Raw genomic sequence first — 27,196 nt, 5'->3', positions numbered from 1 at the left:
GGCCAGTAAATTTCCGAGATCTTACGGTGGCCGAAACTAGTGATGTCAATTACAGAAAATCGGAATACCGATACCAAACCAAATACCAACCAAAACCGTGGGGAAATACCGAAACCGAACCAACTTTGAAAGATGAGGGAAATATTAACTTTTTACCGATTTCTTAGCCACTTATGCATTAGTAAGGGTTCATGATACCAACAAAATACCAAACACATTAGGATTGAAATACCAAATACCAAGTTGGTACCGGTTTGGTATCGGTATACCGAAAAGTTGGTATCCGATTGACATCTCTAGCCGAAACGCCCCCCCCCCCTACGGGTGGTAGGGTCCGCCGGTAGACCTACGGGGCGCGGGTTAACCCGCGCATGACTAGGGTATTTTCCATAACGCGAGTGACTGAGGGGGGGGGGGGCTCTCCTGAGCCCCCCCTCCTATCTCCGAAACTACTGGGCCGATCGTCAAAATTCGAACGGCGTCTGATAGCCCTGGAAAAATGTCGAACGAAACCTATTTTCATTGACCTCGAGGTCACCGATGACGTCACAGGTCAGGTCAAAGTAAAAATTATCGACATTTTTTGTTAGTTCACAATTTAGGCTCTGACCGCCGGACCGCCGGTCCGATCAGGCTCATTTTTGGTTTACGCACTCCTTGACGGATGCCTTAGATACCCTGAAGGTACCGAACTTTTACTTCGAATTTTTAAGGTCAAGGCCAGGTCATCCTAGGTCACGAAAATTGTACATCATGTATCGGTCACGTGACGCATGTTTTATGGTTCATTTTACTCGTAGATTTCGAAAATAGTGTCGTCTGTGTCATTTGAGATCATTGTCAGCTGAATTTACCGGAGGTCAGGTCACTTTCAGGTCAGAAAAGGTCAAATTTTGAAAATGAAATTTGTCAACAAAAAGGTGCCTATCAGATGCAGTTTGAGCTCAGGAACATGATGGTGCCATTTATATTGCTGTACGACGTCAAAAACGTACTGAAAAATGGATTTGAAAAAACATAAAATTGTAAAATTTTGACAATAATGCGAATAACTTGGCTATTTTTGAAGATATTGGGCGAAAACATGCAAATGTAGTTCATCAGTGTGTGTTCTATCACATATATTCCGGTTTTTGCGAAAAGTCAAAAACTTTTTGAAAAAAAATCAATAAATATGTTTTTGTAATTGAAAAATAAATATTTTTCAAAATTTTCAAAATTTCGAAAATTCGAGATAGCAGTTCGATAACTACGTGTATTTGTAGTCCACTCATGCAAAAAAAATGGATCTAGCTTTAAAACTGAGCTCTTGAGAGCGTTTGCCGTATTTCAGTATTTTGCATGAAAATCGGCCGACATGACGTCACTCTGACGTCATTTCCGGCTAAACTATGGTAGCTAGAAAGTTGAAATTTTAACACAAGGTGTAAAATTGATTCCTCTGAGGGTAACGCAAGTTTCGTGTTGATCTGTCAAACGGTTTAGAAGATATTGCTGAAAAACATGAGGTGGGGGGGGGGGGGCTCTGTAGAGCCCCCCCCAGTCATGCGTGGGTTAAGTGTTGGGCACATCATCGGAATTTTCAGATTCTTTTCTCTCGTTTTACACCCATTTTTGCCGGTTTAATGTTTCCTGCCGTCCTCTGAAAGTTGAAACACTTACTTTGATACTAGCCGTTTTCACGACGGCCATCTGGTACACATTTGGTGCATATCTGGTGCAGATTAGGTGCAGATTTGGTCAAATTGGGTTCATCTTGTCTCTTAGTAGCTATCAGTTAGGGTTGCACTTATTGCTTATATGCATACTTTGTCAAATTATCAGAGACATCGATTAAAATACTGAAATAAATTCATAAAATAAAGATCATTTGCTGTAAAAAAGCTAAGGTGCATATTTGGTCAAATTAGGTGCATTCGCCAGATAGCCTGTCATGAAAACGGCTATTAATTCACAATACACATGGCATATGCAGGCTTTTGCCTTAGACCTTGACCAATGACCTCTGACCCTGAAAATCGACCTAAGGTCAACAATTTTAGGTGCCTTAGGATCGTCTCGTAAGTCGTAAAGACCTTTCGTTTGGTACCTTGGTACCGCTTTTGTTTTCTTAGCTCCCTTATTCACGGAGGTAGACGGGGGGGGGGGGGGAGGGCCCTCCCCCGGTTGCGGTGGTTGGGACTACCCCGCGGGCCCGACCGGGTTAAGCTAAATTACCTTTTCTGATCACGTCATGACTATGAGTATGACCCAGGGTCAAATATTCAAGAAAACCTTGAGAAATCAGAAAGTATTGGTAATTCGAGCTCGCATTGGCGGGTGAAACGCGATACGGATAGCTAAAAATGTTGAAGCATGTGATAAAACTTTTACCGGAAAAAGTTTTCAATACATTTTGACGGCCTTTGTCCTCTGAAGGCCAAACCGTTGCAATGTCTAAAAAAAATATGCCATCTGAGGAAATTCTAGCAAACAAAAAATCTATCTAATGCGTTCTGGGATGGTTTAGCACAAAAAGACAACGAATTTTTTCCAAAAAGACTCTTTTTTCCAAGTTCGATCTGTTAACTTTGAAATCAATGACTCCTGGTGACATGGCCTTGACCTGTCACTACAAAAGTCTTGTTATTCTTCAAAATTCTGACGCCTTTTTGAACGCCGCTTTGATTTACGAAGTAAGCCTTGTATGTTGCTTGTTATATAAGATCATTCCAACTGCTCAAATCTCAATCACACTCGAAGGCAAAACACAGTTGCATCCAACCGCATGTTTGTTTCACTGTCTTCTCGAGCGGCAACCTCTTGCCGCCGGAATGTGGCTGCCGTAAAACGATACTGCGAGCCAGCTGCAAACGAAATCCTCCGAGCGCACCCGACACCGCGCGCGCCCGGGGCGACTGCGACCCGACCTGACCGGCGTCATCGGGCGCCAGTCGCAGACGCCGCCGCCGGTGTACTTATCCCGGCCGATGGCGGTCATTAGCTGACGTTATTGATGGTCGGCTATTGTTTTGAGTGCTGGCGCCGGCCGGCCGCGGCCGCTCACGGGCGGACGGCGCCGGCGCGCCCGAGCCCCCCGCGCGCCGGCCCAGCAACACGGCGCCGCTCCACGCGCCGGGCAGCGAGCGGGCCTCGCGGCGGCGGCCACAACAGACGCGAGCGAGCCGCCGGCGCCGGCTGACCGTGTGGTGTGCGCGCGCGACATCCCGTCTCCGCTGACCCGGCACTATGTGTCGCGCTGATGTGGAGGAAATTCATGCTTCCGATTCATAAGCAAAAGCGCATCGAGCGGCTCCTGAGGTGGCGCGTGTGCGATGCCGACGGCGACGCGACGGACACAGTGCGACCGGACAGGGGTGCCGGCGCCGAGGCCGACAGGAGCCCGGCCAGCGCCAATGGCGAGGCGGCCGAGCGGACACTGGTCAGGAGCGTGCTCAATACGCTCGAACTCGACGCGCTGAAGATGCTGTGTGAAGTGATTGAGAGCCGGGGCGACGCCCTGGGCTCGTGTGTGACCGTGCCGAAAAACGAGTACGTTCTCAGGTCGAAGAGTGCCACGCCTGTTGTGCTGTTCTGTCGCTACTTCCGCTGGCCAGAGGTGGACTGCCAGAGCCGGCTGCGGCGGCTGTTCGTCTGTCACGGCGCCAGTGGTGACTGCCATGATTGCATCAATCCCTACCACTGGAGCCGAGTCTACTCTCAAGGTGAGCCATGCAGCAGTGTTGCCGTCAGCTTATCTGCATTCGGCCGCCGTGTTGCGGCCTTGGTAATCTCATCAGATGTTGATCTTGTAATGCTGTCCTCTTGGTCGCACTGTCTTTGCGCTGTGACTGAATTCCGTGTGTCATACCAACCGAACATACATTCCTGGTATTGTTGGTGCTTATCATCTGTCTCTCAAATATCTGTCATTAAACATCTTGGGCGACAGAAACATTCACAAATTTACCAATGACTCAAAGTCAACGTTTGCAGGCGTTGATAAAATATTTCACTCGGGACTATACAAACGGCTTGCTTATCTGCCCACTTGAGCTGGCTCATGCACCGCATGAAGCCGAGTGTGTTTGGTTCTCTGTCGTTTCTCGCCATGAGGAGCATTTGTTTGACTTTCGCAAGTCCGTTTGTATCTATTGGTCACTATCCCGTACCTGCATAACCTCAAACACAGTGACACTGAACGTAGGACGTATGATGTCGCTTGTTTTGTGGTATGGGCCGTACAGACAAACGTTTCTGGCGATCCCCGGCGCCACATTTCCCTCAACTGCAAGACCATCATGGATGGAATCGAATCAGGTTTCTAGGCGTAGAAGTTGGAATTGACGCTTCATGATGCCCGCGGGCTAGCTCATACTTGGCCGGCTCATAACTGTTCAGCTCCCGAAATTCTCAGCCCATACCGGGATCCATACCGTCGGCTGCCTGACCTACCGTGATCACGCGATGCTCGGTAAAACCAGCGGAACGGTCCGACCAATATGAGGGCGCTCAGTGGGAGGCGATAGTCGTCCCCGTGCCCACGTTATGTAGTCCACCATCCGAGTACACGAAACACATGACCTTATTTTGACAGGGCCGGTGCAGCGTTTGCTTTAGCGACATGTAAATGTGTACTGTGTTTCGACACGGGCCACGCGCTCTGAATTCTACTGGGCCAGGTCCGCGGCGGCGGCCAACCAGCTCGCCTGGCCCCGGGCGAGGACCGGTGGCCGCTCGCTCCAAAGGCGGCCGTCGCCCAGTGGAATTTTATCGGCGTCCCGTCCGCCTGACAGGCGCTTTTTACACACTTTGTCCATTCCAGACCGGACCGGCTCTTACGGAAAAACGATATTTTATGTACTCGGTTATTCTTCCTGTCAGTGTGTGTACCCACACAGGTGCTGGGTTACTCAACAGTGCGGTGGTGTGGACGGTATATCATTTAGTACGCAGTTCTAAGCCTCTTGCCGTCCGGCTTCTGTCGACGGGGCTGTTGGTGTTGGAAATTGAATCCTACGCAAAACTCATCGAAATAGTTGACACGCGGGCTTAAAACCGTCTATCGACGAGGTTCCTGACACTTGCCGGAGCATGGGCCTCAGTCTAATTGATCAAGAACCGGAACTCCGTGTGTTCGGGTGTCGTGATTCCAAAGCAATGGACTGCAGCTGATCCATCGATACCTCACTGATTCATACACAGCTAATTCACGCTGCGGCGCCTCTGGTGCGCGGCCGTCCAGTTGTGCTCGGTCCGACTCTGACCGCTGGGATTTCCAGGCCGGAACCGGGCCGGTCGAAAAACGAGCCACTCACGATCGCGCTAGTAAATACGTCATCGCGGCGGGAAAATGCCGCTTCATTAAGCTGGAGACGAGGTCAGCCGCTGTGTCGGCTCCTGTGGTGCCTGTCCCGCGGGTGTGCCCCTCTCCAACCCCCTCCCCTGCTGGCGGAGCTTTGGAAGTGCCGTCGAATACCGGGGTGTGGTGTTGATCGTTCCTGTTCCGCATTATCAGGCATTCTTTGCTCAGTGTGACACGCCTTTATGGCGCACCAAATGGCTTGGGAATAGAGATTATTGAGTGAAACGTGTATTACTGCTACTTATGTAGACAATTTTTATGCGTACTTTTTTGGTGGGGTCATCACCGTTTTTAGAGATCATTTAGATAAGTTTCAAATCTGGTGATGTCAGTAGTATAGCTTTTTGAAAACCTTATCACTAAAATCAGTTGTTTTTGCATGACCTTTTGGTATTCATCGATTGGTCATAAATTGAGCGTCCATTTAAATGGCTCAATTGCAATGGCACAATGGCACATTAGAGACGGTTATTGCACCTCTGCTGATGGGCAATGCTCATAACTGCTGCATTTTTGCCATGACAAAATTACTAGGGCACTCATGATCACATTAAATGCACTATGTTAATTAAAACAATTGTTTTATTTCGTGGGCTACGTGAAAGGGACCCTCCCACCTTCAAAAAAGTTAATGAATTGGCATGAAAGTGATGTCCCTTGGTTCAGAAAGAGCGAAAACGAATATCTACCAAATTTCACCGAAAAATATTCACTGGTTTTCAAGATATTAGGCTTTTACTTTTGTTTACTTTTTGGGATCTCCCCTGTTACTAGCGACTTTATTTGGAAGCAATAATTTGGCAGCCTTAAAGTGCGGCAGACATTGCGCGCAAAGCAGCGTATACCACCACGTGTTAACGATGGTTTTAGTCTAAGATTTAAAAATCGTTAGATCTCCGCTGACGTCACAAATTCTAAGGGGGCATTCCAATGCATTAGCCCCTTAGAATCCGAAAACTGCAAGTTTGAAATTCCATATCTTCGAATTAAAGCATTTTTCGATGTTGTGAGTGCCCAAACCGGTATTTGCAGGCCATGGCCACCAATTTGGCTATCTCAACTCAAAACTAATGTTAAGGTGGGAGTGTCCCTTGAAGCTGAATTAGTGAATATCGGTGATCTTCCTAAATATTGTTTTATGCTTATCCTGAATGTTCACTATTTCACGTCTAATCGTTCAGCGCGTAACTAGCGATGTCCCGATTCACACAAGTTTCCACATTCTCACGCTGCTCGGTCACTGACCAAAGTGACACTTTCTCTATGAGATCTAAATTCCGTGAAGTTCACCTCACCGTCTTCACGGTATGCCACAGTCCGTTACTTGAGCTCCACTCTGCATTTCGCCCCACGTGTTTTCTGAGTACCATCTCCATTCTGCCGAGCGGTGGCGCCTTTTGAATCGGCTCCCGAGACGAGTATCTCGCCGATGACGTGCCGTTCGAGGTACTGAGCGGGCGGTGGGACGCTCAGGACAGCGCACGTGTCACGCTCCGTTGTCACTTCAAAGAAGCGTTCAAAAATGATCGCCATGTCGAGCGTTGCATGACGCGAGCCGTGGGATGCAACCGGTGGTGAGCGGCGCGGTTATCCTGTGGCCGTGTCGGCGTATGTTCATTCATTTTCATTATTCATTCATACCTGGCCGATGCTGGTTGAAATGCTTGGGCGTTTGGCGCATTCTGAGAGGTGCTCTTAATAACAGTAGCTGTTGTTTAGTGCAAACATTTTTGGACGAACAGCGGTCTCACTGAAGGCTCTCCATGAAACCTGACTGTATCTGAGCTGAGCGCTTATTTCGGAGGCCACCCAACTCTTCCAGGTATGCTCAACTAGCGTTCTCAGATACATTGTTTTGCTATTGCCGATTGTTGTTCTAGTTCCAAACATTTGCGCTACGCAGTGTGGTAGACGAGAAATAGCTTACTGACGCAGGCGCATCATACGCTAAATTGATTAAATTTAAGGTGAACGGTATGTTTAGTTGGATGTTCAATTCACTGAACTTAATTTACAATGACACGGCCACATACGGAATGCCTGTTCTTGAACTTGCCATATAACGCGTGCGTTACGTGACGAAAAATTATTATTCAGGTACCACTCGTTATTAGTATATATCCTTGACTGGGGCGCCTCACTTTACGACGCCGCATTTCGACTGTGTGTGCGGCGGCACCATACAAAGGCTTCCGTTGCGTGGTCGTCGACTATTTTGGCGCGGGCTGTGTCAAACCGGTCATTTTGTATCGGCCGCGAGCGGACCGGTAAATTTTCCCGCCGCCGCCGCCGCCTGCGCCACTGCGCACTGCGTCCTCGAGGTGCCGCCAATCGCGGCAATGCTGATGCAATTGTTTCGATGGTGGCCGTCGTGTTGGGTGGACGTATTACCGTACCATTTACAGCCGGCGCCGGGCTGGGGCGGCGCTGTGGGCTCCAGACGGGGCCGGAGCTGGTCCTGTGTACGGCCCAGGACCGGCGACAGTAGCTGCTGTACCTAATCTGGGCGTCACTCGCAGCGGCTCTTCGAGCCACAGGTAGAACATTGCGACCGGTAAAAAACCACACTTGTCTCCTTTGTTTCGCGTATGTCGGAGGCAAACTCTGGTCCCGTGACTTGTGTTCGTGGCTGAGAACATTGGCTTTTGAACGAGTCTGGATGTCATGACTGGCTTTTGTTCTACTTCTGAACTAGAAATGGTCGCTATTGCCGCGACGCACGCTGTATTTATGTGGGAACGTGGATCGGGCAGGCGCTGGGACACTGCTCCAGTGCAATACTAGCCCGCTGTTATATTGAACTTTTTATATCCGCGGCAGTAACTTTTATGACTACATTTATAGCTTTTCGCAACAATGCTGTTAATATACAGCCGTTGCCAGTTCGAACTCTTTTTCGCCTGGATGTCAACGACTTCAGCTTTCCCAAAAGCGTGTTGGCCCACCCATCGAAGCTTTCCGGGCGATTGACTCATGTGGTCCAATTGCTGTCTGGAGCGACCTATACACTGTTGCTAGTTACGCGACGCTTATCTTTCCTCTACTGCAGAATGCGGGCGGAGTGCGGGCGTCACCCCTTATCCTCCCGGAACGCTGTAGGTACAGATGGACAGACTCCATCCTCTGACCGCGGACGGGACACGGTCAGAGTGACGTCACGGCCCGAGCGCGTGCTGGGTAGGGCGCGCCGCGGCCCCGCCCGTTCTATTTGACCAGAGCCGGTGGCCGTGCACGGCCCGCCAGGTCGTCCGGCTTGGTCCGCCGGTATTGATTCACACCTCGGCGCCGCGGTGGCACCGGGTCACACTGCGTCCCGCTGACCGGCTGCAGAGGCTGTGCCGGAGGCGCGCTCCGTCCAGTGTGCCACACACACACTTCCCGCCGCCCCCGCCCCGGCCGCCGCCGCCGCCGCCGCCGCCCGCCGGCTGGCGCCAGCGGTGGCGGCGCGGAAGCGGAGACTGGCGCCAGTGCTGTCTGGGTGGGAAGGCCGCCGCCGCCGCCGCGGACCGGGGCGAGCGGCGCCGTCAGAGACGGGCCCGGCCGGTGAGTGGGGCGCCGGCGGTCCGACTGAGTGACTCAGCCAGTCGCGCACACACTGCTGACCCACGGCTGCACCGGACTGCGGCCGACGCACTCTGAATACATTAGAGAGATACTCAAATAAACAGCGTGCATATAACGTTACTCACTTTGCGTCTATTGTTTTTAAAAGGGGACTGTGCCGGAGGCCTCAATCTAATATGACCTGGGTCATTATGCGAAATGTATGTCTGCATAGGGTGGTTAAGGCTATGACGTGTTCCTTTGCATTGGCGCTTCGATTATTTTATAATTTTTTTCCTTTATTTTCCTGCGACCTTTCTCCTAAACCTCCATTATATATTGTCTCAATAAAGTGTTTAACTATGCTCCGCAGCATGTTTGCATTGCTAATAATTTATTGATACTAGACCGTTTGTGAGCGCTGTTGCAGCATACCCACTGCGTTTGCTTCTGAAACTGTTTGCACAGGTTAGGTATCTATTGCTCTAAAACGAAACGCGAGTACCTACCGCATAAGGAGGGCGGACCAGCTCAATTAAAATTGACGTATTTACTTGTGCTTCCTTTCAACACCGCACGCAATCATTTTGAATAGCATAAAGCAGCATGCCTAAAAATACTGAACAGTGGACACGCCACATGGAACTTGCATTGTGGCATAATCAAACCCGAACATTGAAAATTTATTTGGAATATTTCATTAGGACTGTGATTGGCTAAAAATAACATTCTGTCCTGGTTTTGGTTGGGTTTGTAATTGGTATGGTTAGGATTCATGAGACTGGCGCTGAAGTGCTTTATTACGAGCGAGCGAGCGCAGCGAGCGAAGCGAAGTCTTTTCAATATAACGGAAAAATCTCAGTATGAGCGGCCCGGCCCGGCCCGGCCCGGCCCGGCCCGGCCTGTAACGCTTTTGAGAGGCTTATATCTCAGCAACCGCTGGACCGAATGGCCTGCGGTCTTTTTTGCTGGGTAGCCCCATCCCTTCTACCCCGTAATTGACTACTTTTGATACATCTCAGTGACCGCCGTGGCACGTGCCACGTGAAAAGTCAAGGGTGTTCAAGCAGTTTTGCAAAAGTAATGATTTTGAGAGGCCCATATCTCAGCAGCGGCTTGAGCGATTGTCTTGCGGTCATTTTTATAGGGTAGCTGCATCCCTTCTACCAAAGGTCGGATACTCTTCATCTATGTGAGTGACCCCCACTGCACGTGCAAAATACAACAATAAGAGGTGCCAAATTAGTTCCCATTTCAGTAACTCGGTAATTACTGGGGCGATTTCGCTGAAACTTGGCATACAGGTAGGCACCCACAAGGCAATGCATTCCCATGTGTTGCGGTTAGGGTGCTACTGCACGTGCGCACGTGCAGGGGGCGTTTCCAGATCTCGAGAACGGCTGGGCCGATTGCGCTCAAATTTGGTACACGGTTGGGGACCGGTTAGTAGGGTGCCGTGCAAAAGTCATTTTGGACCCCGTTTGCACGTGCGCACGTGCAGAATGCCGCTTCCAGATCTCAGGAACGGCTGGGCCGATTGCGTTCAAATTTGGCACACCGCTAGCGACCGGTTAGAAGGGTGCTTTAAGCCCGTTGGAAGTACCCTATCGCCCTTCCGCACGTGCAGGGCTCACTATCTCGCTCGCTCGTTCTTCGCCCAAAAGGCGTTTTACTGGTATCTAATAAAAAAATAACGAACGAACCAGGGTTGTGCTCGACTCAAAAAAATTTGCCGACTCCACTCATCATTCAACTTAAGAAAGCCCTGACTCAACTCTGACTCAAACAAAGAGCTGATTTTTTTCCTTGACTCGACTCATGACTCAAGTGGCTCAATGAAAATATGAGTCGACTCAAACTTGACTCAATTTTTTTTGTTGAGTCAAGTCAGTTGACTCAAATTGACTCAGAGATAAAAAAGTTGTTGAGCGGGGGGGGGGGGGGTGAAAAAATCCGGCAGCAAGGCCAGGGCTAAGTTATTAAGCGGGGGGGGAATGAAAGCTTGTTTCTAGAAAGTTGAGTCAGCTGACTCATGTTCCTAAATGTTTGACTCAACTCAATGTCAAAAGTTATTTTACTGACTCAACTCTGACTCAACTCAACGCCTTAATATTTTTGTCCGACTCAACTCTGACTCAACTCAACAGCTGTCAATTTTATCCGACTCGACTCAAATCTGACTCAGTTGAGTCAGAGTTGAGTCAAATTTCTGACTCGACTCATGAGTCAAGCACAACCCTGGAACGAACCTCGACATGGCCAATGCTCATGGACTACATATCTATCAAGCAATGGAGCACACTCACTAGGCATAGGAGAATAAACATTCGGTGAAACACGTCATGCATGCATATTTATGATAACTTTGTATGATCATCAAGCATGGATCACTCCAACTTATTTGATTTCTGTCGAGTGGCGCTGTTCAGTTTATGAGCCTCCTGAGTCGTGTGACTCACGGCCGGGCGGTGCTTGTGATCGGGGGGCGGTCTGCGCTGAGCCGACTATCCCAACCCGACCGGCCTGGGCCCGTCCGCTCCAATGGAGGCCGTGCGCACGGCGAGCTCTCGGGACGGCCCAGATGCGACGTTGGCAGTCACCGGCCATCAATCATTTCAGATTCATACCACAATTCAGCGAAAGCAGTCGCACCGGCCAGTGTCCCTATCGATTCATCAAATGTGCCCTGCGGAACAGCATATCTCTGCAGGGTGCATTGCGGAACAGCATATCTCTGCAGGGTGCATTGCGGGGCAGCATTTTCTTGTGAACTGTGCAGTGGGCTCGTTGCGGCGCAATACCTTTGAACCCGCAAAATTTTAACGAAAAAAGAAATGTCAGAACGAAGAGCGGCGAAGCATGGCTTTCATGTTTCAAGAGAAGTCTGAGCTCACTATTTTTCTACAACCATTTTTTTTCTTGCAACGTAAGCCATGCAGGCGAAGGGACTTGGAAGAACCTGATCCGTGAAATGCTAAATATCTATTTTCGACGATTGATTGGTTTGATGAGATGATTGAATGATAGTCTGTGTTTTCATTTCGTTCCTATCCGTTCAATGTTTCATGCATTCACAAAGTTAGGAAAATGGTGGTCCAATATTAGGTATCACACAACACAATTGAGGCCACTGGCCACATGGACGGGTCCAACAGGCATTTTTAGTCGGGATAGGACAGGCTGACTCCAAAAATCTATCAAGGTAGATGGACAACCAGATGAAATCCAAAATTTCACGCATTTCAGGTAGTGCTACTGCCTGAAATGCGTGAATCGGCGCCACACATGCTCGCTAATTGGTCAGTTTTTGTCCGGCTGGATGATCACTGGTCCCCTGGGCCGTGGCCGGCGGTCGGCTGCGGCCTGCGTCGCGTCCGGCCGGGCCGGTCGGCGGCGCGCCCCTCCCCCGCGGGGCCCGCGTCAGGTGTGGCCGGCCGGCGCCGCCCCCGGACGGCGCGGCGGCAGCCGACGGAGAGGGGCTCGGGAGCGGCGTGCGCCGGCGGACGACCGCGCGCGCACCACGACGGGTTTCATGGCCGGGTGGCGGCTCGTCTCCGGCCCGGCGGATTAGCACATTCCTGGCGCAGCGCGCTGCGACATTGTGTGGCGCCACCGCTGAGGGCGGCCGTCTGGCGGCCGGCGCAGTAGCGGGGCCCGCGCTGCACCGCCAATGACACGCTCTGCAGCGGCGCCGGACCGCCGCCGGTCCGGTCCGGTCCGGTCTGATCGGCCGGCACTGCACCAGGGTCGGTGGTGAATGGGGCGGCCGCAGCCCGCCGCCGGAGCCGCCGGAGCGTGTGAATGGAGAGCGGCGCGCCTCCTCACGGCCATGAAAGGGAAGCACCGACGCGCCCGGCTGGGATAACATCCGGCACGTGGCGGGATGGGGTCGAGCCATGAGCTTAGAGAACGCCCTTGTGTAGTGTGTAACCCAGAATCCCACTGCGCAGTGTTTGCGCTGCAGCCGCCTGACCGCTGTCTCCCTCAGTTCCAGAGAGTTCGCCGCCACCTGTGTCCGGAACAAAGCTGTCCAGTCTGCCTGCCGAGCGCTGCCTCTCTGGTGAGTACCCCACGGCGAGCCTGACCGCGGAGCGGCCGGCCGCGAGCACACGCAGCGGCCCGGCCGGCCGGCCGGTCCACCGAGCGACCGACCGGCCGGCGCCCGGCGCTCAGTTTGTATCGTAAAATACCGCCTCCGATAGGGCCCAGAAGGCCACTGGCGCATTCCTGTCCGACCGGCCGGTTATGAATTTCAAGTGGGTGCGGCTGGCACGCTCGGTGGCGCCGCGGCGCCGCTCGGCCGCGGGGGCCAGGCGGCCGAGCGCGGCGTCAGCCGGCCGCCGCCAAAGGCTGCCGCAGCTTATCTGATGCCGCCCCGAGCTGTCACAGCCCGTCGGCCGCCGGTCAGCGCTGTCAAAGCCGGTCGGCGCCGATCGGCCGCCGCGCTTTCACAGCCTTCGTAGTGAGCTGCCGTCTCGACTGATGTGTGTTTTGGCAGCTGAGTTTGCCTGAGTGTGGTCATTCGTGCTGGAATTTGCCGGCGGACCTGTCTAAAAAGAACAGCTATTCCGACTCGACCGTTTTGTTTTCTGTAAAATGTCTGAAAACCGGTTCTTTTGGCGCCGACGGAGCTCATTCGTTCTTTCACTCGGCTGCATGTCCTACAGTGACGCCCGATACGCGTCCATCACCCTGGTCTTCCACTGACGCACCCCTGCGTTCACAGGTGAATCGGAGACGGTGGTACCCGAATCGCTGACGACCGGAGGCACCTACTCCAGCTGCGATGGTGAGTTCTGACCGCCACTCTAAACGTGATCGTGCTGGGTGTTTACCACACTGTTTTGCCAGTCTTTTCTCCAGGCACCGCGTGGTGTGATTATCAGTTTCGTGGGCTATCGTAGCATCCGTGCCGTGCCATGCCGTGCCGTGTACGGTACCGTACTGGGCCACGACCGGGCAGGCAGCTCGCCGCGCTGTACGGTACCGTACCCTATGTACCGAGCCCAAGGCGGGCGGCGCGCCGTACCGTACTTTATGATACCGTCCCATGCCGTGCCGTGCCGTACCAAGCCCCGGCCGGGCGGTCGGCTCGCCGTATTGTGCCTTTCGTGGTACCGTACCGTGCCGTACGATGTCATACCGCGCCGTGTCACACCGAGCCGTGAGGTACCGTACGATGTCATACCGCGCCGTGCCACTCCGTGCCGTGAGGTACCGTACGTTAGAGTACCGCGCTGTGCTGTACCGTTTACCTTACCTCACCGTACCAGTCCGGACCGTGCCATACCGCTCCCAGTCAGCGCGCCGTGCCGCGTGGTACCGTTTGCCTTACCTTACCGTACCAGATCGTACCGTGCCGTACCGCTGCCAGTCGGCACGCCGTGCTGACCGTGCGGCGCCACGGCCGTGTCAGCCGCAGGCCTGCCGTCCCGCCGGCGCCAGCCGCTCGGGAAGGCCGCTCGCAGCGGAGACGGGCCGTGCCCGCGCCCCGCCAAGGCCGCCGCAGGCCGGCGACGCGTGGGATTTCATCGCATTGCCGGTCGGTACCCGCTCCTCGCCGCCGCCAGGGCGTTCGTCGCGGCATGGCGGCGTCTCACCAGCGGCAAAAGGCGCGTCACTCGACTGACCAGTGACCAGCTCGGGCGAGTTTTGCCGGCTGGTGTCGCCGGCCTTGGTGTGACTGTGGACTCCGCCAGCGACGAGGAAGAGGGGTGGTCAGACGATGTCGCCTCATGGGACGAACCCGAGCGTCGGCGGCGAGTGGTTTGATGGTCTGTATGACGTGGTTTTGTACTGAATCGGCGTGGGGACCGCCTCGCGACCTGCATTGGCGCCATGCCTGAAGAGGGACGTCATGAGCGCGACTCACTCTCCTGCGGCCGTTACAGTTTTCGGGAATCTGGCTCTCTCGTACGCGGCCTCTCGAGTCTCTGCGATATCGGAGCCGGCAGCGCATTAGATTAGCCGTATCAGCGCTCCGTGCCGTGTCGCGCGCGCTCGGCCAAGTGCCGCTCTAATTGCCCGCGCCGCCGGCCTCTGTCTTGTGTCGTCAGCCACTCAGCTCGTCTCTGGGCCGGCTCATGCGACTCAGAGAGGCTCAGCGCATCTCTCTGCGACTCAGCTCGGCTCAGTCGGGTTCAACTCGGCTCAGCCGGCGCGGGCTCAGTCTGGCTGTCGCCGACGTTTGCCGGTGGTCCGTCGGCGCCAGGAGCCGGAGGTGCTCTGGGCCCCCCTGTCTGACGGAGCCGGAGGTGGTGGTATATCGCTATCGTCCAATGCTCGGGCTACTGTCGTCGGCTCCCTCAATTGTGGTCGACGGTGCATCTCCCGCAGTTGTCACCGTATCACTACGACGTGGTGTCAGTGTTGCTCAAATGTTCGCGGTTTCCTGTTTGACAAGTTGCCAGTACGGTGTGCTTTACCACCGGGCTTATTTTACTGTGTTGTGGATGCTAAATCCGTCTGCGGCTATTGTCCGATTGCCGGTTTTCCATGGTCAGTGGCGCCATGTCCTGTGTGGAAGCGGTCGGGCCCGGCCCGTTGGCACGGCGAATCGGTTGGTGATGTTTCAGCCGGTGATTCAACAGGCTGCTGTTTCAGCCAGCTCTTCTCGGTGACGTCAGAGCTGTTTCTGGTGGTCGTTTCAGCTGGCAGAGAGCTCGCTGTTCTGCCGTCGGTGCTAGCCGACGCCTCGGTCGGTCGCCGCTCGCTCCTGACTGGTAGGTATCCTATCGAACGTTGGCTGGAAGGGTCCGCCCTACCGCTCGTACCCGCCCGGCCGCACGTATCCGCCGCGGCCCTGTAGCTGTGGTCAGGTCATCCGATGCCCGATTTGCGACCGGCTCCGCTGCCGGCGTGGGTTATTCCCGTGTTCCGTCGCTATCACCGGAGCAGGCAGCACGCCGATAGGGCCGTGCCGTCCTTGCAAGGTCGGACGTGCCGGCGGTACGACCCGGCACTACGGCCGAGCGGCCGGCGGGGCGGGCGGCGCGGGCGCTGGGCCTCGGCCGTGCCCTCGGCCGGCCGGCGCGGCGGGACGCGGGCCGGCCGCCGACCGCCGTCCGCCGTGGCCGCGGCGCCGTGCCCTGTTGGCTGCCAGCCAGCCGGCGGCCGGCGCCGCCCGCCGCCCGGCCGGCGCCGCCGAGACAGCCGCACCGGTGACGTCACCGCACGAGACCAGGTGTGACGTCAGATGGGGCCTGTGACGTCACACGCAGGGGTGATTTATGTGGTGCCACAGCCCGGTCCGAGTGGTCCAGCGCGGCACACGTGGCCGAGCCTCAAAGGCGGTCCGGCGCCCGCTGAATCGATGTACAAATATTATGCATGTTGCATACAATTACCAGGTCGGTTTAGGCCACTGACAGTTGACCGCGCATGCCAAGTGGCGCCCGGCCGCCGGAAAGCTCTGCAGATGAATCACGGGCCGCCCGTGCTGGTCCGCGTGCAGCCGTGGCGCCACGGTGTCGATCTCTGACACACCCGGTGTGTTTTGCGCATTTAACACACAACCGGTCAGACTCACGCGACTGAGACAGTGGCGGCCGGCATAGGCGCAGCCGAAATCGCTGTCCACTGGCCGCGCCCGTCGTCTGCAGTCGACCGCTGCCCCCCCCCCCCCGCCTGGTTCCCCCCGGCCGCTCCCGCTGGGCGCTGGTCATGTCGACGGTACGCTATAAACAGTGACGGCTGCTCGGTCATTACCGAGCGCTCAGCGCACCCTCGCGGGGCCCACGGCCGGCCCGGCCCGGCCCGCACCCACTCGTGTCTCGATAGGTGCCAGCGAGTGTGCAGTGGTCGGTGCAGAGCCGCCGCTGCCCCGCTGACCGATACCAGGCTATCGGCGCCCGTCGGCGGCGGCGCGCCGGCCGCACAGACACAGTCGGCGCCGCCGATGGCGCGTGATACGCCGGCAGCGACCGGCGGACGGCGCCGGCCACTAGACGGCCCGTGACGTCAGCAGGTGTTGTCCGCCACGGCCGGACACGGCGCCCAAGGTGCAGGGGCTCCTCCCGGGTGCGTCAGATAGGCGCGTTTGTACGCCGCCAGACCCAGTGCATACATGAGTCATGGCTAATGCAATATTTGAAATAGGAGCTCGAGTGATTAGCTAAGTGTACAAACGGATCAGTGGGAGCTGAGGCATTCGAAGATATGTTCGCTCACAACTCTTAGGCCTTAGCAGAATGTCGTCCGATGTTCGGATGGAATCGGGCTGGCGTTAATAAACGCACAGCAACATGTTTTATGAGACATTGACTAATCGGAACGGCATGTGATGGGAAAATCTTGTTAGGTATTGAGATGATACTTTTTCCATTTAATTTGCTTTTTGCACCTGATCTGGCCAAAACCTGCAAGCTCACAGCCTTCTAATGGGCTGCCAGCGACTTGAGTGTCGTTTTGGCTATGTCAAACGTACCCGTATTTATTTAATGGTTATCTCAACATGTTTATCCGACTGTCTGCCAATAGGCCGAACCAGATGGTCATATGAGCCAGTCGCCTCGCCTGTCCTTTCCGAAAACATTTAATTAGAAGTTAAGTGCTCATTTGCACTTGTTGATTTGTGAGCTGTCGAAAGCTGTTAAACGCCATCGTAAACTCAACTTTTGGTTCAGTCTGGTGGTTTCCAAAAACCACTAATGCGGACAAAATTCACACAATACATGTTGAAATCGGCTTAGATGCAGCCACATCGCTCTCAATGTCGGCCCGCAATGTCGACTGGCGACTTTTGCGGCAATACCGGCGGTTTGTGACGCCACTGGCGACGCTCGGTGAGGTCACCACCGTCGGTCCGGTGTCTCTGGTGGGGTCAGGGCCGCCGCCGCCGCCGCCGCCGCCGTTTTCTCTGCTGCCGCCACCCGCCGCTCCTGCTGCCGCCGCCGCTGCTGAGCCGCATAACTGAGCGCCGTATTAGGACCGGCTCGGTTCGGAAGTGATGCCGACTGATAGGCACGGTCTGCGGCGACGCGCCGGCGCCACCGCGCCGAGTAACGGGCCCGCAGCGGCGCCGAGCCGGTACCGACGGCTTCCGGCGCCCGCCCCACACGGTCACAGACTGACCTCCCACCTGACCTCAGCTCTCGTGGTGAGGGAGTGTGACCTCACCGGACCACGGAGGTCACGGTGAGCAAACCTCTGCCTGACGACAAAACCCGCGACCTGCACCGGCTGACGACAGAGTCTGTGACCCGACCTCTGGCATGGTGACAGACGGTGAAGGCTCATAAATTGATGTCGTGCTGGTGACGGACGGCCACCGCTCACAGTTTGACCTCCAGTGGTGACATCTGGTAGTCACACTGGACAACACCATCTGCTGCGGTACAATAGTTTGGCGTCGCCGCCACCGCTCTTTGGCCTGGACTTTGGCCGGCGGCGGACGACCATAACCGAGTTCAAACATTGGGGGCCGTCGGGGCGGCGCGCGATTGCAGCCCGCGGTCCGGCGCCGGGGACCGTGTACCGGACCGTGAACGGCCATCCATCGGCTGCCGGCCCCGGGCGCGTCTGAGTGAGCGCGACAGGCGACAGTCTGCCGCCGCGCGGCCGGTGACATCAGCGCGACTGGCGCCGCCGACCGCCGCCGACCGGCGCAGCCCGTCAGCGGCGCCGGACCTCCCACCTAGCGGTATGCGGTGACGCCGGAGCGCTGTATCGGCTCTCTGTCGGTGTGGCGTGTCCCAGTGTCTCCTCCGGGAGTAGCGTCGGCCGCGACAGGTCCCTCGGCAGGTTCAGCGGTGCTCGGCCGCGCTGCCGTCATGACCGGTCACCCGCCAGCGCGCTGGGTGTGTCTGATGAGAGCCCTCCCGGCGCGCGCTGTGGGACCCCCCTCCCCCAAACGGCGCGTGCGTCCTTTCTAGTCGGCAGAAATGCCCCCGAGCTGGAGGGGAGTGGCTTCCGCCAGGGTTGGCACTGCCCATTACCCACTGCCCGGGTTTTTTGGGTTTTTCTATGGGTTTTTCATCGAAATAACCCACTCCGGGTTTTTTACCAAAAAAGGTGTTCTTGAACTGCCGCAAGAAACCAGGTTTGTGTATCTTCAAGGGGAGTGAACCGTAAACCAAAAGTGTCATCTATGGACTGTGAACCCATTGCAGCGGCGCCAGGACTGCAGGGCGCAGTCGGTGTCCGATGGCGGCCGGACGGATCCTATGGCGGCGCCGGTCATCTGATGATCGCGGCGCTGGGGCGCGGCGTCCATGAGCTGATGCAGTCCTGAGGACCAGCCCATCACGCGAGGAGTGTTGTGTGTCCTTCTTCACCGCTTTCAGTGTTGTAGCTGCAATATCCTGAAACATGGCGGCGTATCGACCCGGCAGGAGCAAAGCCAAGGAATGGGACTTGTTTGAAGAGATTGAAGACCCTAATAAAGTGAGATGCAAACAGTGCGAGACGGAGGTGAGCAAGAAGATCGAGAGGGTGCGAGTGCATCTCGAAAAGTGTCGCAATTCAAAGAGGCGGAGGGACGACGCTGAAGATGAGCAGGACGTGGAAGAGCCCACCACCGCACCCAAGCTGGACAAATGGATGGTTCGCACGACAGGCGCAATGAAGAAAAAACTGGACGAGCAGTACGCCCGTGGCATATATGCGGGTAATATCGCTTTCAATGCGGCTGACAACCCTCAGATGCGAAAGTTCATCGAAATGACACGTGGAGGGACGTATGTCGCACCGGGACGTAAAGAACTGGCAGGTCATCTTCTGGACACAGTGTCGGATGAGTGCGAAGGGAAGCTACGTCAGCAACTAGTAGGAAAAAACGTAATTCTGGTTCAAGACGGCTGGTCCAATGTCCAGAACCAGCCAGTGATAGGATCCTGTCTCCATACTGGAGATAAATCGTACTTTGTCGGTGCCGTCGACACAGGCACAAACAAGAAGACAGCACAGTGCATCGCCCAGCTTGCTGACGAGGAGATCAAGCGGTGCGAGAAAGAGTACGGATGCACTGTGGTGGGCTACGTCAGCGACAACGAAGCGAAGATGGTAGCGGTGAGGAAGATTCTGGAAGAGCTTCGACCAGGATTCATCACGCTTGGGTGCGCAGCACACTACGTCAATCTCGCGCTGCAGGAAATCTCTCCCAAGCCTCTCATAGGCCAGATCGTTGAAGTGCAGAAGTACTTCCGGAATCATCACCTTCCAGCGGCTTGGCTAGCTGAGAAGCCAACATCTGTTAAACCACAGCTGCCAAACGAAACGCGCTGGTTGAGCCATGAAGAGTGCGTCAAGACATACGTGCGCAACTACCCTCACTATGTGAATATCGCGACAGAGCACGAGGAAGAAATTGACGACAAAATCAAAAGGATCGTTGAAAACAGTGGCGTGTACCGGTCAGCTACACACCTGGAGAAACAGCTGATCGCAGTAGCAGCAGCACTGAACCGACTGCAGTCTGATGCATGCTGTGCGGCTGAGGGCGTGGATGTGTGGATGCAGCTACTAGCCAACTCAGAACTGGAGTCTCACAGACCTGCCATCCAGAAGAGGTTTCAGCAATGGCTGAAACCAGTGCATCTGGTAGCTTACAAGCTACACCCTGTGTATAGGGGCGAGAAGCTGTCAGCTAAGCAGGAAGATGAAGTCCACACGTGGCTGGAGGGGCGGAACCCCGCGTTCGTTGGTCCACTGCTCCTGTTTGAAGCGAAGGATCCCAAACTGCCCAAGGCATTGTTTAACGAAACGTCAACTTCAACTGTAAAGCCCGGTGCATGGTGGAGAATCCTGTGCAACAGGATGAAGAAGTCAGAGAGTGCAGATGCGGTGCCAGAGGAGTTCACTCAGCTCATGGAGCAGGTCCAGTCGGTGCCGTGCAGCTCTGCCAGCATCGAGAGGTCCTTCTCTACCCTGGGAAACGTTCACAGTAAGATACGGAACCGACTGGGAGTGCAAAAGGCAGCGAAGCTGGCCAAGTGCTACTCGCTCCTAAAAAGCGACGAGGAGTGGTGGTGGTGATGATGAGGGAAAGGACGTGTGAACAAACGTGCTGCGTAGCCAAGTGTGCAAACGTTGAGCACTCGACTATAATCCAGCAGCTTCCATTGCTTTAAATAGTTAACGAGTTCAGAAGTAATCGAAACTCGTTCTAGTTCAGAAGTTACATCATCTGATGGATGCAAAAGTGTGATTATTATTACATTGCAGCCTCAATCTATTCTCTGTTGACGATTGTTCTCTCATCACAAAATGTACTGAAGTAATGAGGCTGTTAATAAAGGTTGTAGAAAGAACGATGATCTTTACTTGCAGTGCAGATTCAACAACATTGTTTACTGTCACGGTAGGTGTCGTATTGTGACGCGAACACATATTATGCTCAACGGCCCAACATACATGAAAAACCCAAAAAGCCCACATAAAACCCGAATAAAACCCACTACCCAGTGGGTTTTAATGAAAAACCCGGGTTTTTTCCAACCCTGGGCCTTCCGCCGGCCCAGACCTTGGGATGCCGGCTCCGGCAGCGGCAGTCTCAGACGGGACTGGGATACGAATAGAGGCCCCGAACGGGATCCGGAACGGCACGAGCCTCGGAGGGTACCGCCTAGGCTGGTGCCAGAGCGGGGGCGCCGGCTGGACTATTATGTTCGATTACTGTTATCGTTTTCCGTTTGATTTCCTCCGCTGTATCCGTCTTCGCGGTTGATGGAAGCAGAACAATCGATGGATGATGAAACACGGGCTAGCCTGTGCCCCAGAATGATGCTCGCGTGAGGACCCATATGGACCGTCTGGACCCCCGCTGGCGCCTCCCGCCCTGCTGATAATGTCAGCGGCCGACCGATGCCGTGATCCGTCCCAAGTCGGCGGATCAGCCGGCCGGTGGCAATCTGTGTCAGCTGGAGCGGCTGCCGACAGCCGCCCCAGGCGCCGACTGGCAGCGGTGACAGCCACGGACTCAACGGCGACCTCCCATTCTCCAGCATGGCCGGGAGCACAGCAGCGAGCCGGGTTCCGGCGAGGCCCTCTGTTTGGTGTCTCTGTCCCGCTGGCCTGTGTTCTGTGCCGCCGGCTGAGGCCGCCGGAAATGCATATGGGCCGACCGTGACCTCTGGGCGGCCCCGCGACCGACGGGCCATGACCCCGGTCCTGCGCCGCCGCGGCCGCCGCGCGGACGGGACGGCACGCCGCTCAGAGACAGACGGTGCTGCCACCGCGCGGCGCCGCGCCCAACTACTGGCTGGGAAGCATCTGATAATGGGCCCGGCCGCATGCCGTGGCCGCTCTTTATGGCTGGCCGGCGCGTGGAAGGTCAGGAGCGGACGGTCGACAACTGGCCGGCGACGGCGGCGGCTCTGGCAGCAGCCGAGAGGGCCTGCCAGCACCGACGCAGCTCCAAATGATGGATGGCCAAGCGCTGGAGGGAGCCCCAAGCGGCGCTGTTCATGAAAAAGCTCGGGCTGTTCAGGTTAAAACGTAGCTGTTTGGCTTTACTTATTGCGGTTAGCATGGAAGTCGGTGCGTGTTCGCTTCTCAGGAGAAAAGTCTGGTGAACTTGTTTGAGTCCGTTACCGTCAGCAATGGAGGAAACTGGCGGGCGTCTGGCGTCTGGCGTCTGCGGCGGCGGCGGCGGCGCCTGTGAACTGGAACTGCTCACCCGGAACCCGGCGCCCGAGAGATCCGATCAGGGAACTCAGCGGATGGCGCAAGGCGCCGGCAGCCGAGCCGTGCCTGCCGCCGGCGCCGGACGCGGATTCGGCCGCTAATTCATAGGCAGCGGGTCACAGCTGCGGCGTGTGGCGCCGGCCGGGGGCGCCGACTGCAGACGGCCGGCGCCGCTGACCGGTGGCCGCGTGCCTACCGACTTAGGCGGCGTGCCGTGCTCTGCAATGGACGCGTTACTCAGCCGCGCCTCGCCGAGACGGGGCACATCCGGGTGGAGAGGGAACCCGCCGACTCCGACCGACCGAGCGACCGACCGACCGACCGACCGAGCGCCGGCAGACCGGTTGGAATGTGCACTTAACACGCCAGACGAGGGCTAAACACTGCGCCGGGCGCGACCGGACGGCGACGGGGTGGCGCCACCGAGCGCCGCCGACACGCCACTGGTAACACTGTGTAATAACACGGACCCGCGCCGCCCGTGTACCGGCCGGGGCCTGGAGCGCTGCACCACCGCGGCAGGCAGACTTCGGTCGGGAGCGGAACTATTGGATTCTGCGTATATTTGAGATATGAGCGACAGAATGAACAAGCATGGCCAGGGACAGATAAGTGTGTTCTTCTGGTCATCTGGGGAACAATTTGACGTGTGCCGAAGCTAAACGAGTTCCTTTTTCGCCGTCCAGCGGCACGGCCTTTAGCACGAAGTGTTGCGGCACAGCATACCTGCAGGCGTTCGGTGCTAGCGACATCTAGCGGTAAGTATGCGAGATAAAATGCATTCGCGTTTGTTACAGAGTGCTGTCTTGATCTGCATCATTGATACGAATAACAAAAGTTATGAGCAACTTATTTCTATTCTTGCTTTTATGAAGCTCTATCATCGTCACTTTTGGAACGTGCTTGCATTCCGAATAATGCGAAACAATTGTATCAAATGTCGCAGTCTGTCACGAATTGAAGCTGCACGCGAGGAATGCTAACCAAAACGAATGTTATCACACGATCCAGATCGTGCACTCCTTTTTGAGAGTTATGCCTACCTAATCCAAATGCACTGCATTCTTCATCTCTTTTTCGCAAGAGATTGGGAACCTGGCCTCGGTAAATACCTACCAGGTGAGTTTCAACGCAGTGGCGTCTATCTACCCCGTCGTGGCCTACCTGACCCCACATCGCCGGCCGGGCCGTATCTGTCCCTGTTTTCCTGCGCTGTAGCCTGAGATACAAAGGCGGTCGGGGCGCGCTGTGTCGGCGCCGGGGTCATCTGCGTCTCGGCGGCCGCTCGTCGGTGTCGGCGGCCGGCGGAGCCGCCGGCCGCTGGCTGCCGGTCCCGACGGCGCCACTGACGTTGGGTGACGCCGTGGCGCCGGCCGCTTGGCAGCGCCGCCGCCACCGCGTCGCGTCGACGCCGACACAGGGTGGGCTCGGCGTCCCGCCGGCGCCGCCGCTCTCCGCTGTTCGTCTCCGTCGGGCGGCCGACCCGTCCCGGCCCCGGCGCCGACCGGCCGGCCGATACGACCGCGATGGCTCCGATAGGTCGGGATGTGACAGCCGACAGGAGGGCGCCGGCCGGCTGGCCGACTGGGAGACGCCCGCCGCGTCTGCGGCCGCTCCAGAGACGCTGGGGAACGGGGAGCGCAGAGCAGGCCGCCGCAGACGAACACATTGTCCCGGCCGGGCGCCGGACAGGCGGGGTGGGCGGGGTGGGCGGGGTGGCGGCAGAGAATGTCGGCCCCGGGTCGCTGACAGCAGCGAACGCTCCGCTGGGCGGAACACAGCGGGATTTACTGGCGTCGGAGGCTGCTGTGTGGTGCTGATTGGACGTGCGAGCCAGATTACTTCTGCAGAGCGGCGAGGGAGCCGACTACATAGAGTGCGCAGGAAATGTCTGAGTCGCGTCACACGGGCTGACCGCTCATAGACGAACCCAGTACGGTGTGGCCCTTGTATACATAAGTCGGTTCATACCGGAATTATTCATTTTACATATCGGACATCAGGGCAATGCACGACGTTTTCCATCCATGGCTGTCGGAGCGCGGTGAATCACGAAATACACAGACGGTTTTTATTCTGTCTGGGTGTATACCACAACGCCTGACCAGAGGCTGGAGTATGTCAATATTTACAATAGAAGTATACCGTGGCCCTCGAGGGCCCCTTTGCTTTGCACGGGACTGAGACTACAACGTAGCTCAGACAGGCTCCTGCTACGAGGTTTTCATGAATATTTCGTGGCCTCACTGTCGTATGCTGCCTGGTTTTGCATTTGATTTTCATGATCTGACCGACCATCGACTGCTTGACTTAATTACCATTTGTCTGTCGGTCTGTCGTTCGGTTGGTCGATCAGTCGGTCTGTCTGTTCGTCAGCCTGTCAGCCTGGTCTGTCTGTCTGTCGGTCGGTCTGTCTGTCTGCCGGTCGGTCAGTCGGTCTGTCTGTTGGTCAGTCTCTCTGTCTGTCTCCCTGTCAGTCTGTTTGTCTGCCTGTCTGTTTGTCTGTCATTCTGTCAGTGTTATCAGCTCGTCCCGTCTGTCTCTGTCTCTTTGTCTTTCCAACCCTCTGAACTCACCTCAGTCCCCCAACTCTGACTTCTCGCCTGTTATCTGAATCTGACCTGACCGCGCTCTTTTCCCACAGACTCCCAGCGCACCTGGTGTCGGCTGCTCTACCGGGAACGAAAGCGACGCGTCGGTCCCGATTGGCACGCCCGCGGTCCCGTCCAGAATGTGTTCTACAACCTGCCTCACGAGGATGGCGTGGCACTGTCGGACGTCTGTGGCCAACACCCCAACCCGGAGCCGGACGTGCGCAAGACTCGACCGCAGATCGGTGCAGGTATGAGGAGTGGAGGTTCGGAGGTATGGGGTGGGTGGAGGAGGAGTAGGAAATGGGAGTTGAACGCGTTGGACTAGGTAGTTAGGGACTGCCACTGGGACTGGGAACGCGTTGGACTGGTTAGATGGGGAAGTTCGATTTGGAGGGATATCCTGGCTTTGTATAGAGCGCACTGGATCGTAGATGCAGGGAAACGCCGATAGGATGCTGCTTGGTCTAGGCCGGTATGAGGCGAGCAGTCGCTGTTTGATGTTAGAGTGTCGGAAGCAATGGTCCTGTTTCGCGGTACGCAGGGTGGCTGTTCACGGAAATGCCTTGTTACCTGGCGGTGACGGTCACCGGATCAGTGGCGACGCTGAGTCAGCCCCCAGGGCGGAGCCAGCCCCCTATATTGACCAGTGGACCGGGGCGCGTTCGTCGGGGGTCGGACCCCAGTTGAGCGGACGGTGCCGCGGGCTGGAACCCACCCTGTGCGCGCGGGGCCGCGCTGAGTCAGGGTGCAGTCACGCACTCTGACCGCAGTCCGGACATGACTGTCTCCAGGGGAGAGTCGGGGGTGGAACGGGGACGGAGGGGAGTGACCCACCCCCGGGCGCATTCCTAGGCCGCCCGGCCACGCTGCTCAGTTTATGTTCGCCACTGAGTCGCGTGCCTCCGTCCACCGCGCGACGCCCGCCCACGCTAACTGCTGGCAGATGGACGTTCAGTTATGGTTTGGATGGTACTGACTCGAATTGCTCGCATTCCCCGGCGTGGCTTCTGATAGGAACTTCGACTCAGCCGCTGAACTGTTTGCTAAATCGATGTTGATGAATTGGACGGGACGCCACTAAATTGGCATCGTATATATCACATTTTAAGTGGAGTCGTATTGGTATCGGCGTAATCTGCTCTCAGACAGCTCGATGAGACAGATTTACTACGGCAGTGTTGGGCGAGATGCTATCTGCGTTGAGTGGCGGTACGGCCACAGCCCACGTGCCAATCTGACCTCGTGCCCCTGTCACCATGCACCCAGCGAATCTGACCACGTGTGCCCGCTCTGTTGACAGGTCTGAGCCTGAGTCTGGAGCCATCCGGTGTCTGGCTGTACAACCGCAGTCAGAAGCCGCTGTTCGTCTCCAGCCCCACCCTGGACCCGCCGGAGGGATCGCCAGCCTCGGAGGCCGTCCACAAACTGCCGCCCGGCTACTCCGTGCTCGTGTTCTCCTGGACAGAGTACCAGGCCCGCCGGCGGTCCGGTGACGCCCACCACGAACTGCGCGACCCGCGCACGGCAGTGGTCAGCTTCGCCAAGGGCTGGGGCGCCGCGTACAAGCGACGGACGCTGCTCGAGTGTCCGTGCCACCTGGAGTTGTGTTTCACTCTGCCAATAGACGGGTGGCGGTGACGGCACTAGTCAGGCGCTGCAGGTGGCGCTGTCGTCGGTCCGCGCACTGAGATCTGGTCGTTATTCCGCGCGCAGGGGGCGCTCCTGTCGCGGCCGAGGCTGCTCGCGCCGCGGCCCGGCGCTGCGAGCGAAACAGGTGCTTCCTGTGCCGTGCCTTCCTGTGAACGTGGGGCGGGGAGGGGAGGGATGGGGAGGGGGTGTCGGCGGGGGTGCGCGCTCAGTCCCCGGCAGCTAGTCGTCGGTGGGTCGAGTCGTCTCATCAGTCCCTGCCGCAGGCCGGTTCTGGCTACTCGCTAGCCAATTGTGTGATGCAATCGGATGTTATGTACAAATTTATATGAGGAATACATTTGCTACTGAGATCTGACGGGTGTGTTTCGGCGGCTACAGTGAAGCGCCAACAATCGTGTCACGTGCGATTGACGTTCAGTGTTCGTTCATGTAGGTATGTGCA

General features: G+C 56.2%; 1 protein-coding gene across 1 annotated transcript; it reads left to right on the top strand.

Moving 5' to 3' along the window:
• The first annotated feature begins 3,140 nt into the window (after positions 1-3,140).
• Positions 3,141-27,104, top strand: LOC122375999 (mothers against decapentaplegic homolog 6-like). Its single transcript, XM_043355622.1, has 5 exons — positions 3,141-3,704; positions 12,876-12,947; positions 13,614-13,676; positions 25,155-25,352; positions 26,405-27,104. The coding sequence occupies exons 1-5, from the start codon at positions 3,242-3,244 to the stop codon at positions 26,740-26,742; spliced, it is 1,134 nt and encodes a 377-aa protein (XP_043211557.1). The 5' UTR covers positions 3,141-3,241; the 3' UTR covers positions 26,743-27,104.
• Positions 27,105-27,196: the final 92 nt, after the last annotated feature.

Source organism: Amphibalanus amphitrite, unplaced genomic scaffold (assembly GCF_019059575.1).
Source record: "Amphibalanus amphitrite isolate SeventyFive unplaced genomic scaffold, NRLGWU_Aamphi_draft 001980F_arrow, whole genome shotgun sequence".
Taxonomy (NCBI): Eukaryota; Metazoa; Arthropoda; class Thecostraca; order Balanomorpha; family Balanidae; genus Amphibalanus; species Amphibalanus amphitrite.
The sequence above is the reverse complement of the archived record's forward strand: the minus strand, read 5'-3'. Positions and strand labels throughout refer to the sequence as shown.